Below are 22,669 nucleotides of genomic sequence, written 5' to 3'. Positions count from 1 at the left end.
AAAGAAATATAAGACAGAGATAATAAAACAGTCAATATTTCCATATTTTTTATTTTAATTTTCAAGATAAAAAGCAGAAAATGTGTAAATAGAGACACAAATTTCAATGTTTTCACTACAAAAAAAAAAATCAAAACAATGTCATATTAAACATCAGATGACACTGCGCTTAACAATGTACTTAATCAACAGAAAATAAACTTAATGTATTAGTTATATATTATCATACTACCAGTTAACAACCCAAAGTATGAATTTTATTTCTTTTTTATAAGAAGGGACATAACTCTACTTACCCGCCTAGCTTTACTTTGGTAGCGTACTGCCTTCTTTGTATCCATCTTGGCTGTTTCTATGTAGTCTACAGCTTGTTCCACGTTGTACTCTATACGATCGATCATCTCGCCCTGTAATACAAATCTCATCATCACTTCTCCATAGGTCAATGGATACATGTCACTTGGTCTAAACTGCAAAACTTGAGGTCTCCACTTCGGAAAGTCTTACTCAGAGCATATCATAATTTAAACAGATTAGCACAATTTGAAATGGCTCCCCACAATACATGATATTGAAAACATAGTACAGAAACTGGCATTAGCACAATTAGTTTAGCAGGGTGCCATTTAGCAAAATGCTGTCAGTGTGAAAAAAGCTAAAATAAAATTACTAGTAAATTTTTATGTGCTAACAGTATTACTTCTAAAAACATCATTCTGGTGTCTTTTCCTTAACCTCTGAACTCTGACCTCACCTATAACCTCTGAGCCTTACCTGTTGTTCCACAAGCATTGCCATGTCCATAAACATATCATGGAGTTCTCGTATACTTGTCTCCAATTTGATAATGTCGTTATGACGAGCTTCTATGTCTGCTAGCGTCTGTTTTGCTTGTTGGGTTTCCATTATGATCTGGAAGAAGAATGGAAAATTCACTTTTTAAACATCTGGGAGAGCAATGTATAACATTGTATGAGGAATCACATGTTTGGTGGACCAGTGTATAACATTGTATGAGGAATCACATGTTTGGTGGACCAGTGTATAACATTGTATGAGGATTCACATGTTTGGTGGACCAGTGTATAACATTGTATGAGGATTCACATGTTTGGTGGACCTGTGTATAACATTGTATGAGGAATCACATGTTTGGTGGACCAATGTAAAACATTGTATGAGGAATCAAAAGTTTGGTGGACCTCACAGTGTATAACATTGTATGGGGAATCACATGTTTGGTGGACCTGTGTATAACATTGTATGAGGAATCACATGTTTGGTGGACCATTGTATAACATTGTATGAGGAATCACATGTTTGGTGGACCAGTGTATCACATTGTATGAGGATTCACATGTTTGGTGGACCAGTGTATGAGGAATCACATGTTTGGTGGACCAGTGTATAACATTGTATGATGAATCACATGTTTGGTGGACCAGTGTATAGCATTGTATGAGGAATCACATGTTTGGTGGACCAGTGTATAACATTGTATGAGGATTCACATGTTTAGTGGACCAGTGTATATTATTGTATGAGGAATCACATGTTTGGTGGACCAGTGTATAGCATTGTATAAGGAATCACATGTTTAGTGGACCAGTGTATAACATTGTATAAGGAATCACATGTTTGGTGGACCTCACAATGTATAACATTGTATGAGGAATCACATGTTTGGTGGACCAGTGTATAACATTGTATGAGGAATCACATGTTTGGTGGACCATTGTATAGCATTGTATGAGGAATCACATGTTTGGTGGACCAGTGTATAACATTGTATGAGGAATCACATGTTTGGTGGACCAGTGTATAACATTGTATGGGGAATGACATGTTTGGTGGACCTGTTTATAACATTGTATGAGGAATCACATGTTTGGTGGACCAGTGTATAACATTGTATGAGGAATCACAAGTTTAGTGGACCAGTGTATAACATTGTATGGGGAATCACATGTTTGGTGGACCAGTGTATAGCATTGTATGAGGAATCACATGTTTGGTGGACCATTGTATAACATTGTATGAGGAATCACATGTTTGGTGGACCATTGTATAACATTGTATGAGGAATCACATGTTTGGTGGACCAGTGTATAACATTGTATGGGGAATCACATGTTTGGTGGACCAGTGTATGAGGAATCACATGTTTGGTGGACCTCACAGTGTATAACATTGTATGGGGAATCACATGTTTGGTGGACCAGTGTATGAGGAATCACATGTTTGGTGGACCAGTGTATGAGGAATCACATGTTTGGTGGACCTCACAGTGTATAACATTGTATGGGGAATCACATGTTTGGTGGACCAGTGTATAACATTGTATGGGGAATCACATGTTTGGTGGACCATTGTATGGGGAATCACATGTTTGGTGGACCAGTGTATAACATTGTATGAGGAATCACATGTTTGGTGGACCAGTGTATGAGGAATCACATGTTTGGTGGACCAGTGTATGAGGAATCACATGTTTGGTGGACCTGTTTATAACATTGTATGAGGAATGACATGTTTGGTGGACCATTGTATAACATTGTATGAGGAATCACATGTTTGGTGGACCAGTGTATAACATTGTATGAGGAATCACATGTTTGGTGGACCAGTGTATAACATTGTATGGGGAATCACATGTTTGGTGGACCAGTGTATAACATTGTATGAGGAATCACATGTTTGGTGGACCTCACAGTGTATAACATTGTATGAGGAATCACATGTTTGGTGGACCAGTGTATGAGGAATCACATGTTTGGTGGACCAGTGTATAACATTGTATGAGGAATCACATGTTTGGTGGACCTGTGTATAACATTGTATGAGGAATCACATGTTTGGTGGACCTACCCCTTGTGTAAATATTGCTGGATTCCCTGATTCTAACATGTCTTCTAGCTCCTCATTTGTTGTAGTTCTTCCAGCTATAATGTAAAGTTATAAACCAAGATTTAAAATTAATTACATAATGAATATACAATCAATGAAAAACTTTGATGAAAGTTTCAACAGAATGAATACAATGAAATGTTACTTTTAAAAAATATGAATGTTTTGTTGTTTCACATTTGTTTTCTAGTTTAAGATTCTTTTGTAGATGCTTTAATCACAAAACCAAATATATATCAGGACTGAGGAAATATGTACCTGAAATTTGAAAGTTTTAATTCATTAAACAAATAGTTTGTAAAAAAAAATAAATAATAATGATAAAATTCATCAAATATCAAAACACCAATCATAAATTGTGTACAAAGTGCCAAAATAAAATATCTGCCCAAAAAGTGCAACATGTGTCAATTTTCTTGAATTATGTTTGACGATAGACTCCAGTTACCTTTTGCCTGCTGTAGAGGGTATAAAGGATGCCAGAGTTCAATATCTATGGTAGTTTATAACGAATAAAATCTTTTTCTATCATGAGAATGAGATGAAGAAATCTAAATACTGAGGGCTGACACTTCTAAACTGTCCAGTTAGGGCTGAGCCGAAGGTTAGACATTCAAGAGTATTCATATGAGGCTTGGATGTTCCTGGGACCTAATATACAGGAAGGGGATTCCTTCCTCCCATTGGATGATTTCGTTCTCATCCCAGCAGTGGCATGACAATTCAGTCTTCACAGTTAGTTATTAAGTCAGATATACGATTCTTAACATTTCAGTCAGATATCAATACGATTCTTAACATTTCAGTCAGATATCAATACGATTCTTAACATTTCAGTCAGATATCAATACGATTCTTAACATTTCAGTCAGATATCAATACGATTCTTAACATTTCAGTCAGATACCAATACGCTTCTTAACATTTCAGTCAGATATCAATACGATTCTTAACATTTCAGTCAGATATCAATACGATTCTTAACATTTCATTCTTTACTTTAAATCAACATTTTGTAACAGAGACCTTGATGGCAATCCACACATAATATTCCAAACATATTCCAGACTACACTAATCTATTCCAAAGGAGTGACATACCAGGTAAAATGGATAAACTATTTAGAGAGACAAGATCTTTCTATATCTATGACGAAAAACATCACTACCATCAAAACTCTATTGCCATGGTAACTAACATATGTTCTATAACTATCAGATCTACAACATAGATTACATGTTAACTTATGATTAATGGTTATTTCTACGACAGAGGTTATCATGAGGTCTCTATTGCCATAGTAACTAATTGTTGTTATATTTATGGTAGGAGACATCAGATCTCTATTGCCATGGTAACTAATGGTTGTTATATTTATGGTAGGAGACATCAGATATCTATTGCCATGGTAACTAATGGTTGACCTAGCTATATCTACGGTAGATGACATCACAGACAACAAATTTCTATTAACATGGAAACTAATTATATTTCTATGGTAGATGACATGAGATCTATACTGCCACAGTAACTAATGGTTGTTTAATCCTGTAGAGAACATCACAGACATCAGATCTATACTGCCACATTAACTAATGGTTGTTTAATCCTGTAGAGAACATCACAGACATCAGATCTATATACTGCCACAGTAACTAATGGTTGTTTTATCTCTGTGGTAGAGAACATCACAGACATCAGATCTATACTGCCACAGTAACTAATGGTTGTTTTATCTCTGTGGTAGAGAACATCACAGACATCAGATCTATACTGCCACAGTAACTAATGGTTGTTTTATCTCTGTGGTAGAGAACAGCACAGACATCAGATCTATACTGCCACAGTAACTAATGGTTGTTTTATCTCTATGGTAGAGAACATCACAGACATCAGATCTATACTGCCACAGTAACTAATGGTTGTTTTATCCTGTAGAGAACATCACAGACATCATATCTATACTGCCACAGTAACTAATGGTTGTTTTATCTCTATAGTAGAGAACATCACAGACATCAAATCTATACTGCCACAGTAACTAATGGTTGTTTTATCTCTATGGTAGAGAACATCACAGACATCAGATCTATACTGCCACAGTAACTAATGGTTGTTTTATCTCTGTGGTAGAGAACATCACAGACATCAGATCTATACTGCCACAATAACTAATGGTTGTTTTATCTCTGTGTAGAGAACACCACAGACATCAGATCTATACAGCCACAGTAACTAATGGTTGTTTTATCTCTCTGTAGAGAACATCACAGACATCAGATCTATACTGCCACAGTAACCAATGGTTGTCCTATCTCTGTGTTGAGAACATCACAGACATCAGATCTATACTGCCACAGTAACTAATGGTTGTTTTATCTCTGTGTAGAGAACATCACAGACATCAGATCTATACTGCCACAGTAACTAATGGTTGTTTAATCCTGTAGAGAACATCACAGACATCAGATCTATACTGCCACATTAACTAATGGTTGTTTTATCTCTGTGGTAGAGAACATCACAGACATCAGATCTATACTGCCACAGTAACTAATAGTTGTTTTATCTCTGTGGTAGAGAACATCACAGACATCAGATCTATACTGCCACAGTAACTAATGGTTGTTTTATCTCTGTGGTAGAGAACATCACAGACATCAGATCTATACTGCCACAGTAACTAATGGTTGTTTAATCTCTGTGGTAGAGAACATCACATACATCAGATCTATACTGCCACAGTAACTAATGGTTGTTTTATCTCTGTGGTAGAGAACATCACAGACATCAGATCTATACTGCCACAGTAACTAATGGTTGTTTTATCTCTGTGGTAGAGAACATCACAGACATCAAATCTATACTGCCACATTAACTAATGGTTGTTTTATCTCTGTGGTAGAGAACATCACAGACATCAGATCTATACTGCCACAGTAACTAATGGTTGTTTTATCTCTGTGGTAGAGAACATCACATACATCAGATCTATACTGCCACAGTAACTAATGGTTGTTTTATCTCTGTGGTAGAGAACATCACAGACATCATATCTATACTGCCACAGTAGCTAATGGTTGTTTTATCTCTGTGTAGAGAACATCACAGACATCAGATCTATACTGCCACAGTAACTAATGGTTGTTTTATCTCTGTGTAGAGAACACCACAGACATCAGATCTATACTGCCACAGTAACTAATGGTTGTTTTATCTCTGTGGTAGAGAACATCACATACATCAGATCTATACTGCCACAGTAACTAATGGTTGTTTTATCTCTGTGGTAGAGAACATTACATACATCAGATCTATACTGCCACAGTAACTAACGGTTGTCCTATCTCTGTGCACACCACAGACATCAGATCTATACAGCCACAGTAACTAATGATTGTTTTATCTCTATGGTAGAGAACATCACAGACATCAGATCTATACTGCCACAGTAACTAATGGTTGTTTTATCTCTGTGGTAGAGAACATCACAGACATCAGATCTATACTGCCACAGTAACTAATGATTGTTTTATCTCTGTGTAGAAAACATCACAGACATCATATCTATACTGCCACAGTAACCAATGGTTGTTTTATCTCTGTGGTAGAGAACATCACAGACATCAGATCTATACTGCCACAGTAACTAATGGTTGTTTTATCTCTGTGGTAGAGAACATCACAGACATCAGATCTATACTGCCACAGTAACTAATAGTTGTCCTATCTCTGTGGTAGAGAACATCACAGACATCAGATCTATACTGCCACAGTAACTAATGGTTGTCTATCACTGTGTAGATAACATCACAGACATCAGATCTATACTGCCACAGTAACTAATGGTTGTTTTATCTCTGTGGTAGAGAACATCACAGACATCAGATCTATACTGCCACAGTAACTAATGGTTGTTTTATCTCTGTGGTAGAGAACATCACAGACATCAGATCTATACAGCCACAGTAACTAATGGTTGTCTATCACTGTGTAGATAACATCACAGACATCATATCTATACTGCCACAGTAACTAATGGTTGTTTTATCTCTGTGGTAGAGAACATCACAGACATCAGATCTATACTGCAACAGTAACTAATGGTTGTTTTATCTCTGTGGTAGAGAACATCACAGACATCAGATCTATACTGCCACAGTAACTAATGGTTGTTTTATCTCTGTGGTAGAGTACATCACAGACATCAGATCTATACTGCAACAGTAACTAATGGTTGTTTTATCTCTGTGGTAGAGAACACCACAGACATCAGATCTATACTGCCACAGTAACTAATGGTTGTTTTATCTCTGTGGTAGAGAACATCACAGACATCAGATCTATACTGCCACAGTAACTAATGGTTGTTTTATCTCTGTGGTAGAGAACATCACAGACATCAGATCTATACTGCCACAGTAACATTTGTTCTATTTTGCTGGTTAGACCGTTCAATTCTAGTGTTTTCCCCAAACCCACAGATCAAAGGAAATTCTGATCTTTGTAGTAAATTATTCATAAAACTTGGAGTTTAGACCACCAAAGATAAGTCTATTCAGGGCCATAAGGTAAATTTGCACACAAAAAAACCCATCAGAAATGATTACCAATAGAACCATTGTAATTCATTAACAAAAAATTAAATATGTCGATAGTTAAATCATAAGTAACCACATGATTAAGCCAGTAATTTTCTTCTTCTTTTTTTTATTTCACAGGACATTTTTTTTATCATAATTTGAACAAAACAGACATGAATCCGTAAAATGCAAAGCTGCAAATGGGTATTTGATGTGTATTGAAACATATTAGATCAAAGTGAAACAACTCCATTATCAATAATACAAGGGATGATTTCAATTCCAACATGAAATGAAGACAAAACAATTTGTCATTAAGGAAGAAAAGGGAGATCATTTTGAATTATAAAAAGCAGAGTAAATGTTACTCATCAAGAACAGGAAAAAAATGGCGCCACAGGGTGTATCACAATACAACTGGCCATTCAACAGGCATATCAAATATACATCAATTAAAATTACAGACATTTCTTTAATAATTTAGATTTAAAACAAGATTAAGACTTTTGTTTGGAATGAAGAAAATTAAAAAAGGAGACAATTTTGGGTAGTTATGGGGCTATTTCAGTCGAGGATAACACCAGGAGACAAATTCAACATGAATTGGACAGGGAAAAAGGGAGATAATCCATTTAACATATTATTGGTCAAAATATTGAACAATGGGAGACAACATGTAAATAATGCTTGATCAAAGATACCATGGGGAGTTAATTAACGACTGAATGGAGATGAGTAATTTAAAGAAAAAATATCAGAACTTGTGATTTTGGGCTTTAAATCCTGGATCATCATATATACAATATCTATTATTTTTCCAATGAATAAATTCTAGAATTTTTTATTTGAAAAAAGAATATTAAAAAAAATGTTGACAGTGAATATTTCACAAGACAATCAGATATACAAGTATTCTCACAAGAAGACTTGAACTCAAAGAAATGTTTAAGATTATAACGAAACATTATAAAAAGCTAAGATTCCAGTTTTTAATAAACTCTGATTTCAAAATTAAAAATTCACACTAAAATCTATTACATATTATTGATCAGTTTCTGATAAATTGTGCAATGAAAAAGTCTTTCAGTACATATTTCTTTGTATTGCATATTGAAAAATATTTCTGATAGAATCTTATGGATGAAAAATTTGTAATTTCCCTTAATTTGCTTAAAGTTGTCTCCTTTTCAAATCAAATTGAAGAATTTAATTTCAACATTTTTGCTTTTTGAAAAACATCTTTAATTTTTGGTAATCTTGATACAGAATGTCGCTGATCCCAGGCAAACTGATGAGGATTACGACATAAACGTCACTGCAGGTATTTCTCTCAACACAGCATACAGGGCAACATCTAGAAACAGGCAGAAGGGCCACGGGGAAAGCAGTGGGTGAAATCTAAAGAATGGGTCGTAAAATTCACACTCTTAAAGACTAGTGGAATACGGACCAGTTTATTAATAAGAGCATATTACCGTTATATGAGAAAAACATTTAGCTTCCATTTTTATCTAGAGCTCAAAACGATACCTAAACCTTAAAAACGCCTTCACTTTTTTAAAATCTTAATTTGTTATTTAAAAACATGAAAAAATTCACCCAAGCCAATTTGTATAATTAAACTAAACTAAAATATTTGAAAACACTGCAGTATGAGCAGACTAAAGCTGGCATACTGAAGTGTGGATATTGATAACTGCCATCATTCAGGTAAAACTAATATCAACTAGTTTTGGATGTATAAGCTTAACCCAAAACTGTACTATGGCTACTGCAGAGAAGAATTTTAATTATTCCTAATTATGATTGCAGGCATCTCAGTAATTAAAGATGTGCACCAAGTTGAACTTTTCCTCATCTGGACACTGTTTATTTCACCATCTAATCTTAACGCTGCAGTGGCCTCGTTTATTACGTTGAAGACATAAGCAGTACAACAACTATCAGGTTTGGATTGTCATGCACTTCTGCTAGCTCACATGTCCACACTACAGGTAATTAATACTTAATTAGCAGACAATACCAAATAAGGAACTCGTAGTAATTATTACGTAAGGGGGGAGACAGCAGCACAAGCAAAAAGTACGAAACGATGGCTTACTGATCTCCAGCTGCCTCTGAATGCGTCCTTTGCATCGCTCACGGTAGTCTATCTGGCACGAATTGTAATCGTTCATAACCTCCACAAATTTACGTGATAATGTGGCGTGCTAGGGCAGAAATGAAAAGAAATGTACAGAAATTATTCAAAAAACACAAAAAATCCATCAAAAGTTTATAGTTTACTAGAAAATCAAAGAAGAATGGTTTAAATAACTGTTCCATTTATTACAGCGATGAAATTCGATCTGAAAATGAAGTTCTAAAAAAATAATTTATGTTTCAATTTTTTTTCTTTTAAACCAGAATTGGTACTTATTTGAGCTGTAAGCACTCGTCAAATAATTGGACTGAAAATATCAACCAAAGTATGCCATATGTAAAAGCTGACCAAAATGGAACAATCATTTGTAAACAAAAAATAAAAATAAAAATAATGAAAATGAAGAGATGTTCTTTTGCTACCTAGAGCAAAGTAAGAGGTTTGGGCTGATCTAGTAGAGGAGATTTAAAAAGAAACGCCGTGCAGAATAGAAACGAATCTTACTGATCTCCATTTGGCGCTTAATTCGAGTTTTGCACCCTTCTCGGTAGTCTAGCTGAGCTTGGTTGTACACTCCCATCACTTCCACAAATTTACGTGATATTGTGGAATACTACAGAAAAAGTCACACATTTAGGTGGAAATATTGATGAGAAAGAAAAGAAACACTTCAATATGAAATTGATATTATGATTGTTTAGTTTAATAAAGAACTGAAATTTCGAAACATTTTCTTGTTTAAATTTATCTATAGGGAACAAATATCAAAATGGTTTAAATAACACTTACATTTCTTATGAAATGATATGTGTAAATAGAAATTATCAATATAATCAAATTTATTTTGGTAGTTAAGAAATATTAAAATTTATTGTGTAATATTAATAGTTTTTTAGTAAAAAAAGTTTAAAACAGGAAGTTCAAATTAAATTTTTTAATTTGATAGTCAAAATAACGTTAGTTGAAGACAGGAACTAGATATTTATTTTGATCAAAAATGAAAAGTTCTTTAAAAAGATTTTATGTTAAATTTGGTGTAATATACAAAGACAGCCATTCAAATCTCCCACCAAGGGAGCCCTGAGTCATGATATCTCACTGAGATTAGGACGTTGATGAATCATTATGAAGGATGGAACGAAAGTGACAATTAGAGTATATTATAACATGTACAGTCCCCTAAATAGGTGTGTGTATAAATCAATGAAGTTATTTTAGAAGGTTTTGGAGATATATTCGGAAAACACTGGAATTGGTTAATTTGACAATTTGTTTCTATGGTAACCAAAGAAATATCAAACTTCACTGCAGCTGTAGTAGAAGGCACTATTTAAAGACAACTCAATTCATATATTGTTTGAAGTTTTTTGGAACTATTTGAAAGGGTCTTGGAGATGTATTCTGGAAATGTTTAAACAGCGATTTTGATTAATTTTTTCCTTGGTAACTGAAGAAATATCCAAACTGGAAACTGCCTCATAGCAGAAGACACTACCATACCACTGAATTGATGTGTGTAGAAAGATATGCTTCAGGTAATCAGTGATTTAGACTAATATAAATGGGTAGAACCGTTTTTGGATATATATGTATTCCAGAAATGCCACGCGCATGGACAGTCGGACCAAACCCGTTTGTATATCCAACATGAGCTTTTGTTAGGTAGGGGATATTATATCAGAACTAAGAAGGCGGAAATGCTTGAAGATTTTACAGATTTGATGTATGACTTGAAGATTTTACAGATTTGATGTATGACTTGAAGATTTTACAGATTTGATGTATGACTTGAAGATTTTACAAATTTGATGTATGACTTGAAGACTTTACAGATTTGGTGCATGACTTGAAGATTTTACAGATTTGATGTATGACTTGAAGATTTTACAGATTTGATGTATGACTTGAAGATTTTACAGATTTGATGTATGACTTGAAGATTTTACAGATTTGATGTATGACTTGAAGATTTTACAGATTTGATGTATGACTTGAAGATTTTACAGATTTGATGTATGACTTGAAGATTTTACAGATTTGATGTATCACTAAGAATATGGTGCAGACAAGAAGATCATCTATCAAGGTTGTGAGATAAGTGTCACAGGTATACATTGAACTACGTTAACAAACACAGTATGTTTCACATATTTTTTTATCCATCTGCATTCTATTAAATGTTTTATTACATAAGTTCTATCAATAGATAGAAAACCTGAAACAAAATATTTCTGGAATTTTCCTGAAAAAGAATGCTGAAAGTAAACACAACAGGACATTTTCTATTTGAAAGTTTTCTTTAAACATTAAAAGAGCATAAAAAAATAAAATAAAATTTGACTTGTTATTGTCCCAAGTAACATACTGACAACTGTAATTAATTCAGAAGAAGAACAATGACAGTAACAGGACAGGTAATATACATAATTCAGTGAAGTTTAAAAATGAAAACAAACTTAAATTTCAGAAAATAAAATGTTTGCTATCAGACATTAAGAAATAAGCTTCTGTCATTTTCATATTTTTCTCTGATTTTGTCAATTCAAAAGAATGGTTAATGAAATTACTGTGAGTTTTTTTACCTGAAAAAAAAGGCACAAAACACTGCATATAAGAAGAATTGCAGACATACTATGTATTAGAAAACCTCAGTATTAGATATATGCAATATGAGGGCAAGAACATGCTGTAAAAAAAAACAAAACAATAAAGGATTATTTTACAACAAAGTCTGAAAATATTTTTTTTTTTTCATTTGCGAAATTCTAAACTTTCAAGATATTGAAGTTTCTGCTGATACTCAAGATATATTTTTAAGTAAACATTACTGGCTTCTTGTATTCCAATAGACAACACCAGAAACAGGGATTAGCTTAGGTATGGACAGTATGATATCATAAAGTACAGTACTCGACCGACAATAATTTTCCCACTGCTAGGAGGAACAAGAATTCCACGGAAGTGGAGGTGTCGCCTGTGTATGCTAATAATTAAAGGGTCATAACTCTTTAAAATTAGGACTTGAATAAAAAAAAACAATAACAAACTTGTCCACAGTATTATGGTAACGAACATTCTATTTTCGCAAAAAAAATTAAAGGGCTATAACTCTTTTAAAAAGGTCCGAATAAATTTGGTTAACGAACTTGTCCACAGTATTATGGTAACAACCTTCCCATGCAGTTTCAAATTAATCCAGTAATAATTATTCAAGTTATTGAGTGGAAACCATTTTCGCCAAAAATTAAAGGGCCATAACTCTTTTAAAATGGTGCGAATAAATTTGGTTAACGAACTTGTCCACAGTATTATGGTAACGAACCTTCCCATGAAGTTTCAAATTAATCCTGTAATAATTATTCAAGTTATTGAGTGGAAACCCTTTTCGCAAAAAATTAAAGGGCTATAACTCTTTTAAAAAGGTGCGAATAATTTTGGTTATCGAACTTGTCCGAGCTATCATGGTAATGAACCTTCCCATGAAGTTTCGAATTAATCCGTTATAAACTACTAAAGTTATCGCACGAAAACCATTTTCCGGACGCCGCCGACGCCGACACCGACACCGACGCCGTCGACGCCGGCGAAAAGTAATACCTATATGTCTCCTTTTTCAAAGGCGACACAAAAATGAAAAGGATTTTGAAAGGCGGGGACTTATTGCCAAACGTAGACCTGGTTCCACAACAGGTTTCCTACCAACTAAAGTTTTCAGCAAATGAAATAGGAGAGGCTATTGATGATTTAATGTTAATCTATGCTGACCCATAAAAATGTGTGTTAGGCTTCTGTTTGTATTATAGGAATTCTCAGTTGTAATCAATTAACAGCATTTTAAGTGATATTTTTACCATGGCGAGTGCATACAGAAATGCACTGGTGAGGTTGTGATGCCGTACACATATATGTAACTGTAGGTTTTTACTGTATACAGTAGTCGTCCCACCAGTTTTTCATTATTTTCTGTAACATATACATAATACCTGTCACTAACAACATGCAAAATTTGACTTAGATCGGTCGGTTGCATATGATGGATTTCGTTAGTGGAAGGGAGATAACTTGTATTGATCACATGATGATTGTCATATAGTAATAAGTTTCAGAATTAAGATTTTCGTGCCAAATGAACGACATAGATGTATTGCTTGTCCTTCGAGTGTCAAACTTGACTCCAAGTGTGAAAAGGCTTGTGTTTGTTTAGATATGGTGTGTGCAAAGTTTATCCACCTATATTTACCTAAATATAAGGTATTAATTGACTTATCAAGGTTCACAGACAGATCTATTCATTACTTTAATGGATGAATGAATTTGTCAATTATCTAATTTTTCAATCACCGCTGATCATCAGGTCTAATTATTATAAAAACTTATTGCCAATTTGACAAGGACAAACTCAGGAAGGGGACGTATTACTGAATATAGGCCTGGCTCCAAAAGGGAGGGGGCTTATTGATGAGCAGCAGCTTACTGCCAGTCGAGTAAGGTATTCTAATGGTTTCTGGTATAAATACTTTACATATGAATTCCTATGCTGGTGCTTGGTGATCTAGTTGGTGGTATATTGTGTTTCTTTGTTATGGGTAAGTTTGGTACACATGTACTTTTAAATCCATCTAAAGATTGTCACAGTTCACCTTGCTTCTTATAAAATTAGTATATAACGTCTTTTCACCAGTTCTTTAATGCTGATCATGGGATAGATGTTACAGCAACATAGTTTATTGATGTACACTGCCCTCAGTAAGTTCCTTGACACTTTTTTATCTCCCTATATAACACTAAAAGGTAAATGACAACACATAATAACCATTCAAACCTGAATGACCAATCAGATGTGCTGTTACATTTCAATAAGTGAATCAATCGATGAAAAGTGCTGACACATACTAGCATTCTGCTGTTGACCAATAAAAGTGCTCATATGTATTTTTGAACTGACAAGTGATATTACAGCAACATATCTTATTTAAATCAACCAATGAGAAACAGTGATATATATGTGATCTCTGTATTGACCAATGAAAGGTGTAGATACATACTTGTGTCTTTCGTATTCTAAGATCTGCAGAAGATTTGTTGGAATGCTCCTCTTGTTCTATGTTTTGTTCAATAACTGGAAAAGAAAACCAATAATAAGTACATTTTCATCATACAATTGTAAGTAAACACAAACTTTTCATCTGTTGGAGAGATAATCAGATAGTCAGCAATGTATTACATAATTACCATCATTAATTTTCAGTGAGGGAGGAAGATAATTTTGAGGGGAGGTTGTTTTCAGTAAGGGAGGAAGATAATTTGGAGGGGTGGTTGTTTTCAGTGAGGGAGGAAGATAGTTTGGAGGGGTGGTTGTTTTCAGTGAGGGAGGAAGATAATTAAACAATGGAGGGGTGTTTTTTTCAGGTAGGGAAGGAGAGTAATTTGGAGGGGTGGTTGTTTTTAAAGTAAAACTAGAAAACATCCGTAAGGCATTCATGCCCCCGCTGCAATATGACACCCCAAAATACAATTTGGTGCAGATCGCATCAGCAGTTCCTGAAATTAGCTAATTAAATTGCATCGGGACAGGACAAAACGGACTTGGGTAAAACTGTATGTACCCCCATTTCATGGTGGGGGCATAAAAAGGATCATAAATCAATGAAAATGTAAAATAAATTACAGTGAAAAGGGAGGTAACCATTTACTGTACCATGGACTGTAAGCGTGTGTCTGTTATACAGAATTGTTATAAATTATCATTGGGGATTCCTTATGGTGTCTGCTATATAAGGTTGTCCGCTATAACATTTTTACTGTACATTGAACAACTACCTTAGGTCCAAACTTGTGTATCTGGCATATACATATGTAATTTGAAAAAAAAATCATGAAAGTAATTTCTTAGAAATAACATTGAAATACTCCTTTTGTCCAATTCAAGATAGCGAACTGCCAGCCATTTTTTCTCTAATTTGTCACAAAAAAAGAACCAATCATTTTGAATTTGAGAAAGATCAATACAGTATTTAATATCAACAACAGATTTCAACTGTTACAATTCAAAATGGCCACCTGTTTGCCATTTCATTTTCTGATAATCAACATCTTGTGTTCTGATAAGTCTCAAATTGGAACTGAAGCAAGGACCACAGAGGAAGGACAATTTAAACATCTGATGGTGGTCAGTTAATAATGTAGGTCAATAAACATCTGATGGTGGTCAGTTAATAATGGAGGTCAATAAACATCTGATGGTGGTCAGTTAATAATGTAGGTCAATAAACATCTGATGGTGGTCAGTTAATAATGTAGGTCAATAAACATCTGATGGTGGTCAGTTAATAATGTAGGTCAATAAACATCTGATGGTGGTCAGTTAATAATGTAGGTCAATAAACATCTGATGGTGGTCAGTTAATAATGTAGGTCAATAAACATCTGATGGTGGTCAGTTAATAATGGAGGTCAATAAACATCTGATGGTGGTCAGTTAATAATGTAGGTCAATAAACATCTGATGGTGGTCAGTTAATAATGTAGGTCAATAAACATCTGATGGCGGTCAGTTAATAATGTAGGTCAATAAACATCTGATGGTGGTCAGTTAATAATGTAGGTCAATAAACATCTGATGGCGGTCAGTTAATAATGTAGGTCAATAAACATCTGATGGCGGTCAGTTAATAATGTAGGTCAATAAACATCTGATGGTGGTCAGTTAATAATGTAGGTCAATAAACATCTGATGGTGGTCAGTTAATAATGTAGGTCAATAAACATCTGATGGCGGTCAGTTAATAATGTAGGTCAATAAACATCTGATGGCGGTCAGTTAATAATGTAGGTCAATAAACATCTGATGGTGGTCAGTTAATAATGTAGGTCAATAAACATCTGATGGCGGTCAGTTAATAATGTAGGTCAATAAACATCTGATGGTGGTCAGTTAATAATGTAGGTCAATAAACATCTGATGGTGGTCAGTTAATAATGGAGGTCTGATTGTGGTCCGTTAAAAATGGAAGTCAATAACTTATTAGTGAACCAGTGGTCAGACAATAGACCAATTTAAACATCTGATGGTGGTCAGTTAGTAATGGAGGTCTGATGGTGGTCAGTTAGTAATAGAGGTATGATGGTGGTCAGTTAGTAATGGAGGTCTGATGGTGGTCAGTTAGTAATGGAGGTTTGATGGTGGTCAGTTAGTAATGGAGGTCTGATGGTGGTCAGTTAGTAATGGAGACCAATAACTTATTTGTGGACCAGCGTCAGACAGTAGACCAGTTTAAACATCTGATGGTGGTCAGTTAGTAATGGAGGTCTGATGGTGGTCAGCTAATAATGTAGTTAATAACTTACACCGGTATATATAAGAAGTCATATCTCAGTTGAAAAAAAAAGCTTGCTTGAATCGTAGAGTAAGGAAAGTGGAAAATCAATCATAAATTACTATGAAGGGATGTATAGATTTTTACATCAGCAGGATGTAAAACTGGCTTCCTGTTCTGGCTCAATGAAATGAATCACTAGTCTAGGCTAGGTGAAAAATAAATTTGGTTTCCTTATTAAGAAATTATTTTATATCGAAACATGCATTTTGAGGTTCAAAATGAAAAATTTATGTAGAATGGTTCCAATATACACAAACAATTGACAACATATTTTGTCTTAGTGTGGTGTTTAGTGATACTTTTTGCATTTCAGTAATACATTACCACAACTTTATTTAAACCTTGATTTTAGGTTGAATTAAACATTATTTCAACACGTAATTCTCTCATTGGACCTATCATAAATGGACAAATCTTATTCAATGTTACTTGTTACTAGTTCCTTCATTAACACATCTTCGCTAGCCAAGGCTTCTGATTACGTTACACTACACGAACCCTTGGCGGATATAGGCGTCAGTTCTGGCCCTCTAGCGGAGATTCAAAATTACCACTCTTTACGCATGAAATTTTCGACCAATCAAAACGAGCGTTACCGATTTACTTCATCTGTGATGTTAACAAACACTCATGGAGGCTTGTGTCATTTCGATGAGATATGTGATCAATGACTTAAATAGATTTATCAAACACTGCGAATGTTCCCCTAAAGATTGTATGTCTCTGTATATAGGTAAAATGCCATGACATAGTCGACATTGTAGCTCTGTACTGGGTGCCGCAATTTTTGTTTACTGCGAAACCAAGCCCGAGTGTAAAACGCGATTTGATTGGATGCCCTGGGATTCCAGGGCGCGACGGTTTGAACACGACTATATCCGCCAAGGGTTCGTGTAGTGTAACGTAATCAGAAGCCTTGGCTAGCGAAGATGTCATTAACATAAATTGTTTGATTTTTGCAACATGACAAAAGTTGGTTTAAAAGATAACCAAATAAAGGCTTTCACATAAAAAAATACATATATTAAAAAAAATATTTATTTCAGCCTTTATAATTTATCCATCAGGTGGTAAAATGACTTTATGTAACAGACATTTTCTTAACTTTAGTCCAAAATTACAGTTGAGTATAATGATTACATAATCCAATCGTCTTGTTACGCAAAAATCCTGCGGAGAGCTAATCACCAATACTAAATCATGCTATTGATTAATCCTACCTTATAATGTGAAATAGATAATATATACCACAGATCATATGATACATAACTTCTGTGTGATGATTCAGAAAAAAAAATCAATTGCTTATTAGTACAGTCTGTTAAATCTTTTATGTTTACTGTGTAAACAATTGCGTGTGGGATACCGTTTTCAAATCCAGTTTTACCTTGAAAGAATAAATGCTGCCAATTTTTGCCATTCAGATGCAATATTGATACATTAAGCTTTTGTCTACTTGTGGGCATCAGTAAGAAAGGCTGATGACTCATTTACTTAAAAAGTACTTTCAAAATTATCATCAAATTATCATTTAATTTATGTTTAAAATGTATTTAATATTTATGTCAGTTAGCTAGGACCCCCCCCCCCCCCCCCCCCCCCACCAGCCGATCAATTTTAACCAATATGAACTGATTTTTTCATCTTATTAGTCATGTTTTCAGTTTTGTATTTCTAGTAACCTCCCCACAGATGTAAATGTCTGTTAATCAAAATCACCAAAAATATTTTTTCATTGTCTGGTAATAAAATTAACCCACTGACTTTAAAGTCAAATAACATGTGTTGGTCCTCTGGGCTTATTGCAGGAAAAATACAGTGAAGTAACTTTATATACATGCAATGCGACACAAGTCTTATCAAATGCTGCTAAATCAAATCTTAAAGAATAATTAATCATACCTATTTGACGACAAAAGGTTTGAAAATTATCAAAAATTCCATGAAAAAGAATCATTGTGTCTTTTTTGTTAAAATCAAACGTATGTATTTATAGCAATAGAGTTGTGAGAGTTGACGCCAGACATGATCCCGATATATTCTGGGATCGACATACATAACACACTGAGTCAATGAAGGAGAGCCTGGGGTGGTCATGTTTTTCCAATAATCTCATCATTGCTATAGAAATATATACATATATAGCTTACTTACACAACCACTCAGATCTGACCTTGTCAATCGTGTAACATTTATAAGGGACATGAGAGTTCCTGGCCCCTCGATAGTCTAGACATTTTGGATTGAAGAAAAAATGCTCTGAATAACTCAACCGGTAGATAAGTCACATGAATTATCAATGTAATAGATGTAGAAAACTAGAACTTTCATCTAAAGCATCAGCTCAAGTCCCCTACAGGTGCTAACTCTAAACCTATCTACTTCTCAGAAGAGTTAATCATAAATGGAATGGAATGGACTACCAATCCCTCAAGCTCCTACCCACAAATTTTCAGACTGATCAGATGATAGCTAAATTTTGACCAACCAGAAGCCTGTGTTCTAGTTACCATGGCTACAGAACCATTCACCATTACACTTATCAACAGGTCTGAGGGAAACATTACAGCTTTTATGACCAATCATCTCAGACTTATGTTTTGGTAACCATGACAAAAGAGGATACACAAGTTACTGATCACATCCTTACTAACTTTTGCTGAAATAAAAACATAGTTTTGGAAGATTTTTATTTTTGTGTGCTGGGTTTATTGCATCTTGGTTATTGAGAAGTTGTTGGAAGAAAGAATTGAACCTGAGAGAGAGGGACAACAGAAAATTTGAACCTGAGAGAGAGGGACAACATAAAATTTGAACCCGAGACAGAGGGACAACAGAAAGATACTTGATGGATGCTAACCCATGGCATTAGCTCACTTACCCTTCCGGTTAATGAACTAAAAAACTAGAACTTACGGGTACATGAGGATAACAGAATATAGGGGTATCATCAAACCAGACATAAACTAAAATGTTACGTCACCTTTTAATTTCCCACGAACTTTGTTGGCAGTTCTCTTGATGTCTGTCATGAGTTCCTCCAGCTCTTCCTTCGTTTCTGGAAAGAGTTAATAACAATGCATCAAGTTTAAAATAATCTCTTAAGTATTGTCTAGTTTTTCATTTTCATCTCAACTAAAGAGATTTCGATCAGTCCTGGATCAGGTAGATCTATATTGTTTTTTTTGTTTTTTTTGGCCAATTGTAGGGGATTTTTTTGATGTCTTATTGAAAAAGACTAAACAATAAAGAATCAAATTTTCTGAGGTAAGTGTGTGTATATATATAAATATTACCTGGGCGTTTATTTTCGCGCTATAATCAATGACCGAGAAATTTAATCCCTTGCCAATATTACAAACTCTACAGTACATGATACCATGAAATTTTGATGTCATAATTCAAACATTGGTAACCAACAAGCAAACACAGAGTTCTGCTGTGTGACATTAATTACATGTCCGTAACGAAATGTATATGACAGTATATGCATACGACATTGATAAAAGTATTATAACATATTAACACAAATGATGAAGGAAGATGATCTTATGTCTCCTGTCCTGACCGAACCTTGAACTCATGATCTATGACACCTAATCAGCCAGAAATTCTCATACCACATCTATGTTCTTAAAAAAAGGTGTCTCAATGGTAATGATACCCTGACATGATCATATGAGTGACAAATCGTCTCGGTCGGCCCGATACCCTGACATGATCATATGAGTGACAAATCATCTCGGTCGGCCCGATACCCTGACATGATCATATGAGTGACAAATCGTCTCGGTCGGCCCGATATCCTGACATGATCATATGAGTGACAAATCGTCTCGGTCGGCCCGATACCCTGACATGATCATATGAGTGACAAATCGTCTCAGTCGGCCCGATACCCTGACATGATCATATGAGTGACAAATCATCTCGGTCGGCCCGATACCCTGACATGATCATATCAGTGACAAATCGTCTCGGTCGGCCCGATACCCTGACATGATCATATGAGTGACAAATCGTCTCGGTCTGCCCGATACCTTGACATGATCATATCAGTGACAAATCGTCTCGGTCGGCCCGATACCCTGACATGATCACATGAGTGACAAATCGTCTCGGTCGGCCTGATACCCTGACATGATCAGATGAGTAACAAATCGTCTCGGTCGGCCCGATACCTTGACATGATCATATGAGTGACAAATCGTCTCGGTCGGCCCGATACCCTGACATGATCATATGAGTAACAAATCATCTCGGTCGGCCTGATACCCTGACATGATCAGATGAGTAACAAATAGTCTCGGTCGGCCTGATACCCTGAAATGATCATATGAGTGACAAATCATCTCGGTCGGCCCGATACCCTGACATGATCATATGAGTGACAAATCGTCTCGGTCGGCCCGATACCCTGACATGATCAGATGAGTAACAAATCGTCTCGGTCGGCCTGATACCCTGACATGATCATATGAGTGACAAATCGTCTCGGTCGGCACGATACCCTGACATGATCATATGTGTGACAAATCGTCTCGGTTGGCCTGATACCCTGACATGAACAGATGAGTGACATATCGTCTCGGTCGGCCTGATACCCTGACATGATCATATGAGTGACAAATCGTCTCGGTCGGCACGATACCCTGACATGATCATATGTGTGACAAATCGTCTCGGTCGGCCTGATACCCTGACATGATCATATGAGTGACAAATCGCCTCGGTCGGCCCGATACCCTGACATGATCATATGATTGACAAATCGTCTCGGTCGGCCCGATACCCTGACATGATCATATGAGTGACAAATCGTCTCGATCGGCCCGATACCCTGACATGATCATATGAGTGACAAATCATCTCGGTCGGCCTGATACCTTGACATGATCATATGAGTGACAAATCGCCTCGGTCGGCCCGATACCCTGACATGATCAGATGAGTGACAAATCGCCTCGGTCGGCCCGATACCCTGACATGATCATATCAGTGACAAATCATCTCGGTCGGCCCGATACCCTGACATGATCAGATGAGTAACAAATTGTCTCGGTCGGCCTGATACCCTGACATGATCATATGAGTGACAAATCGTCTTGGTCGGCCCGATACCCTGACATGATCAGATGAGTAACAAATCGTCTCGGTCGGCCCGATACCCTGACATGATCATATGAATGAATGACAAATCGTCTCGGTCGGCCTGATACCCTGACATGATCATATGAGTGACAAATCGTCTCGGTCGGCCCGATACCCTGACATGATCATATGAGTGACATATCGTCTCGGTCGGCCCGATACCCTGACATGATCATATGAGTGACAAATCGTCTCGGTCGGCCTGATACCCTGACATGATCATATGAGTGACAAATCGTCTATTAGATGATATGGATACCTGAATAGCAATAATAAAAGGGTATATACAGTTATTGTACTTAGTGAGAAACTGCAACTGGAACTTCTGAATTAAAATGACACTAAACTGAAGAACATTAACTTAAGTTTTGTTTCCACTGCTTCCTCACATTGATACAAAAAAAATTAACTCAGCCAAAGGAAACAGATTTATATAAGTTCAACAACTTGTTTCTGCATCCTATTCCATTTCATGTAATATTGCTTGGATGATATATTGTTCAAAC

The 22,669-nt window shown here is 35.6% G+C and overlaps 1 protein-coding gene across 2 annotated transcripts in view; it reads right to left on the bottom strand.

The window, feature by feature from the left end:
• The window catches only part of LOC117332628 (syntaxin), an 86,889-nt gene that overhangs the window by 8,542 nt on the left and 55,678 nt on the right, over positions 1–22,669 (bottom strand). The window contains exons 4-9 of one of the 2 annotated variants that reach the window (XM_033891608.1): positions 19,996–20,070; positions 14,679–14,752; positions 10,138–10,246; positions 2,869–2,942; positions 775–912; positions 297–407 (exon numbers count right to left, since the gene is read on the bottom strand). In XM_033891608.1, coding sequence (XP_033747499.1) covers positions 297–407; positions 775–912; positions 2,869–2,942; positions 10,138–10,246; positions 14,679–14,752; positions 19,996–20,070 — 581 coding nt within the window. Of the gene's footprint in view, positions 1–296; positions 408–774; positions 913–2,868; positions 2,943–9,591; positions 9,701–10,137; positions 10,247–14,678; positions 14,753–19,995; positions 20,071–22,669 lie in introns of both variants that reach the window. The other variant, XM_033891607.1, reaches the window with a different exon arrangement.

Source organism: Pecten maximus, chromosome 8, assembly GCF_902652985.1.
Source record: "Pecten maximus chromosome 8, xPecMax1.1, whole genome shotgun sequence".
Lineage (NCBI taxonomy): Eukaryota > Metazoa > Mollusca > Bivalvia > Pectinida > Pectinidae > Pecten > Pecten maximus.
This window is presented reverse-complemented; position numbering and strand designations above follow the sequence as displayed.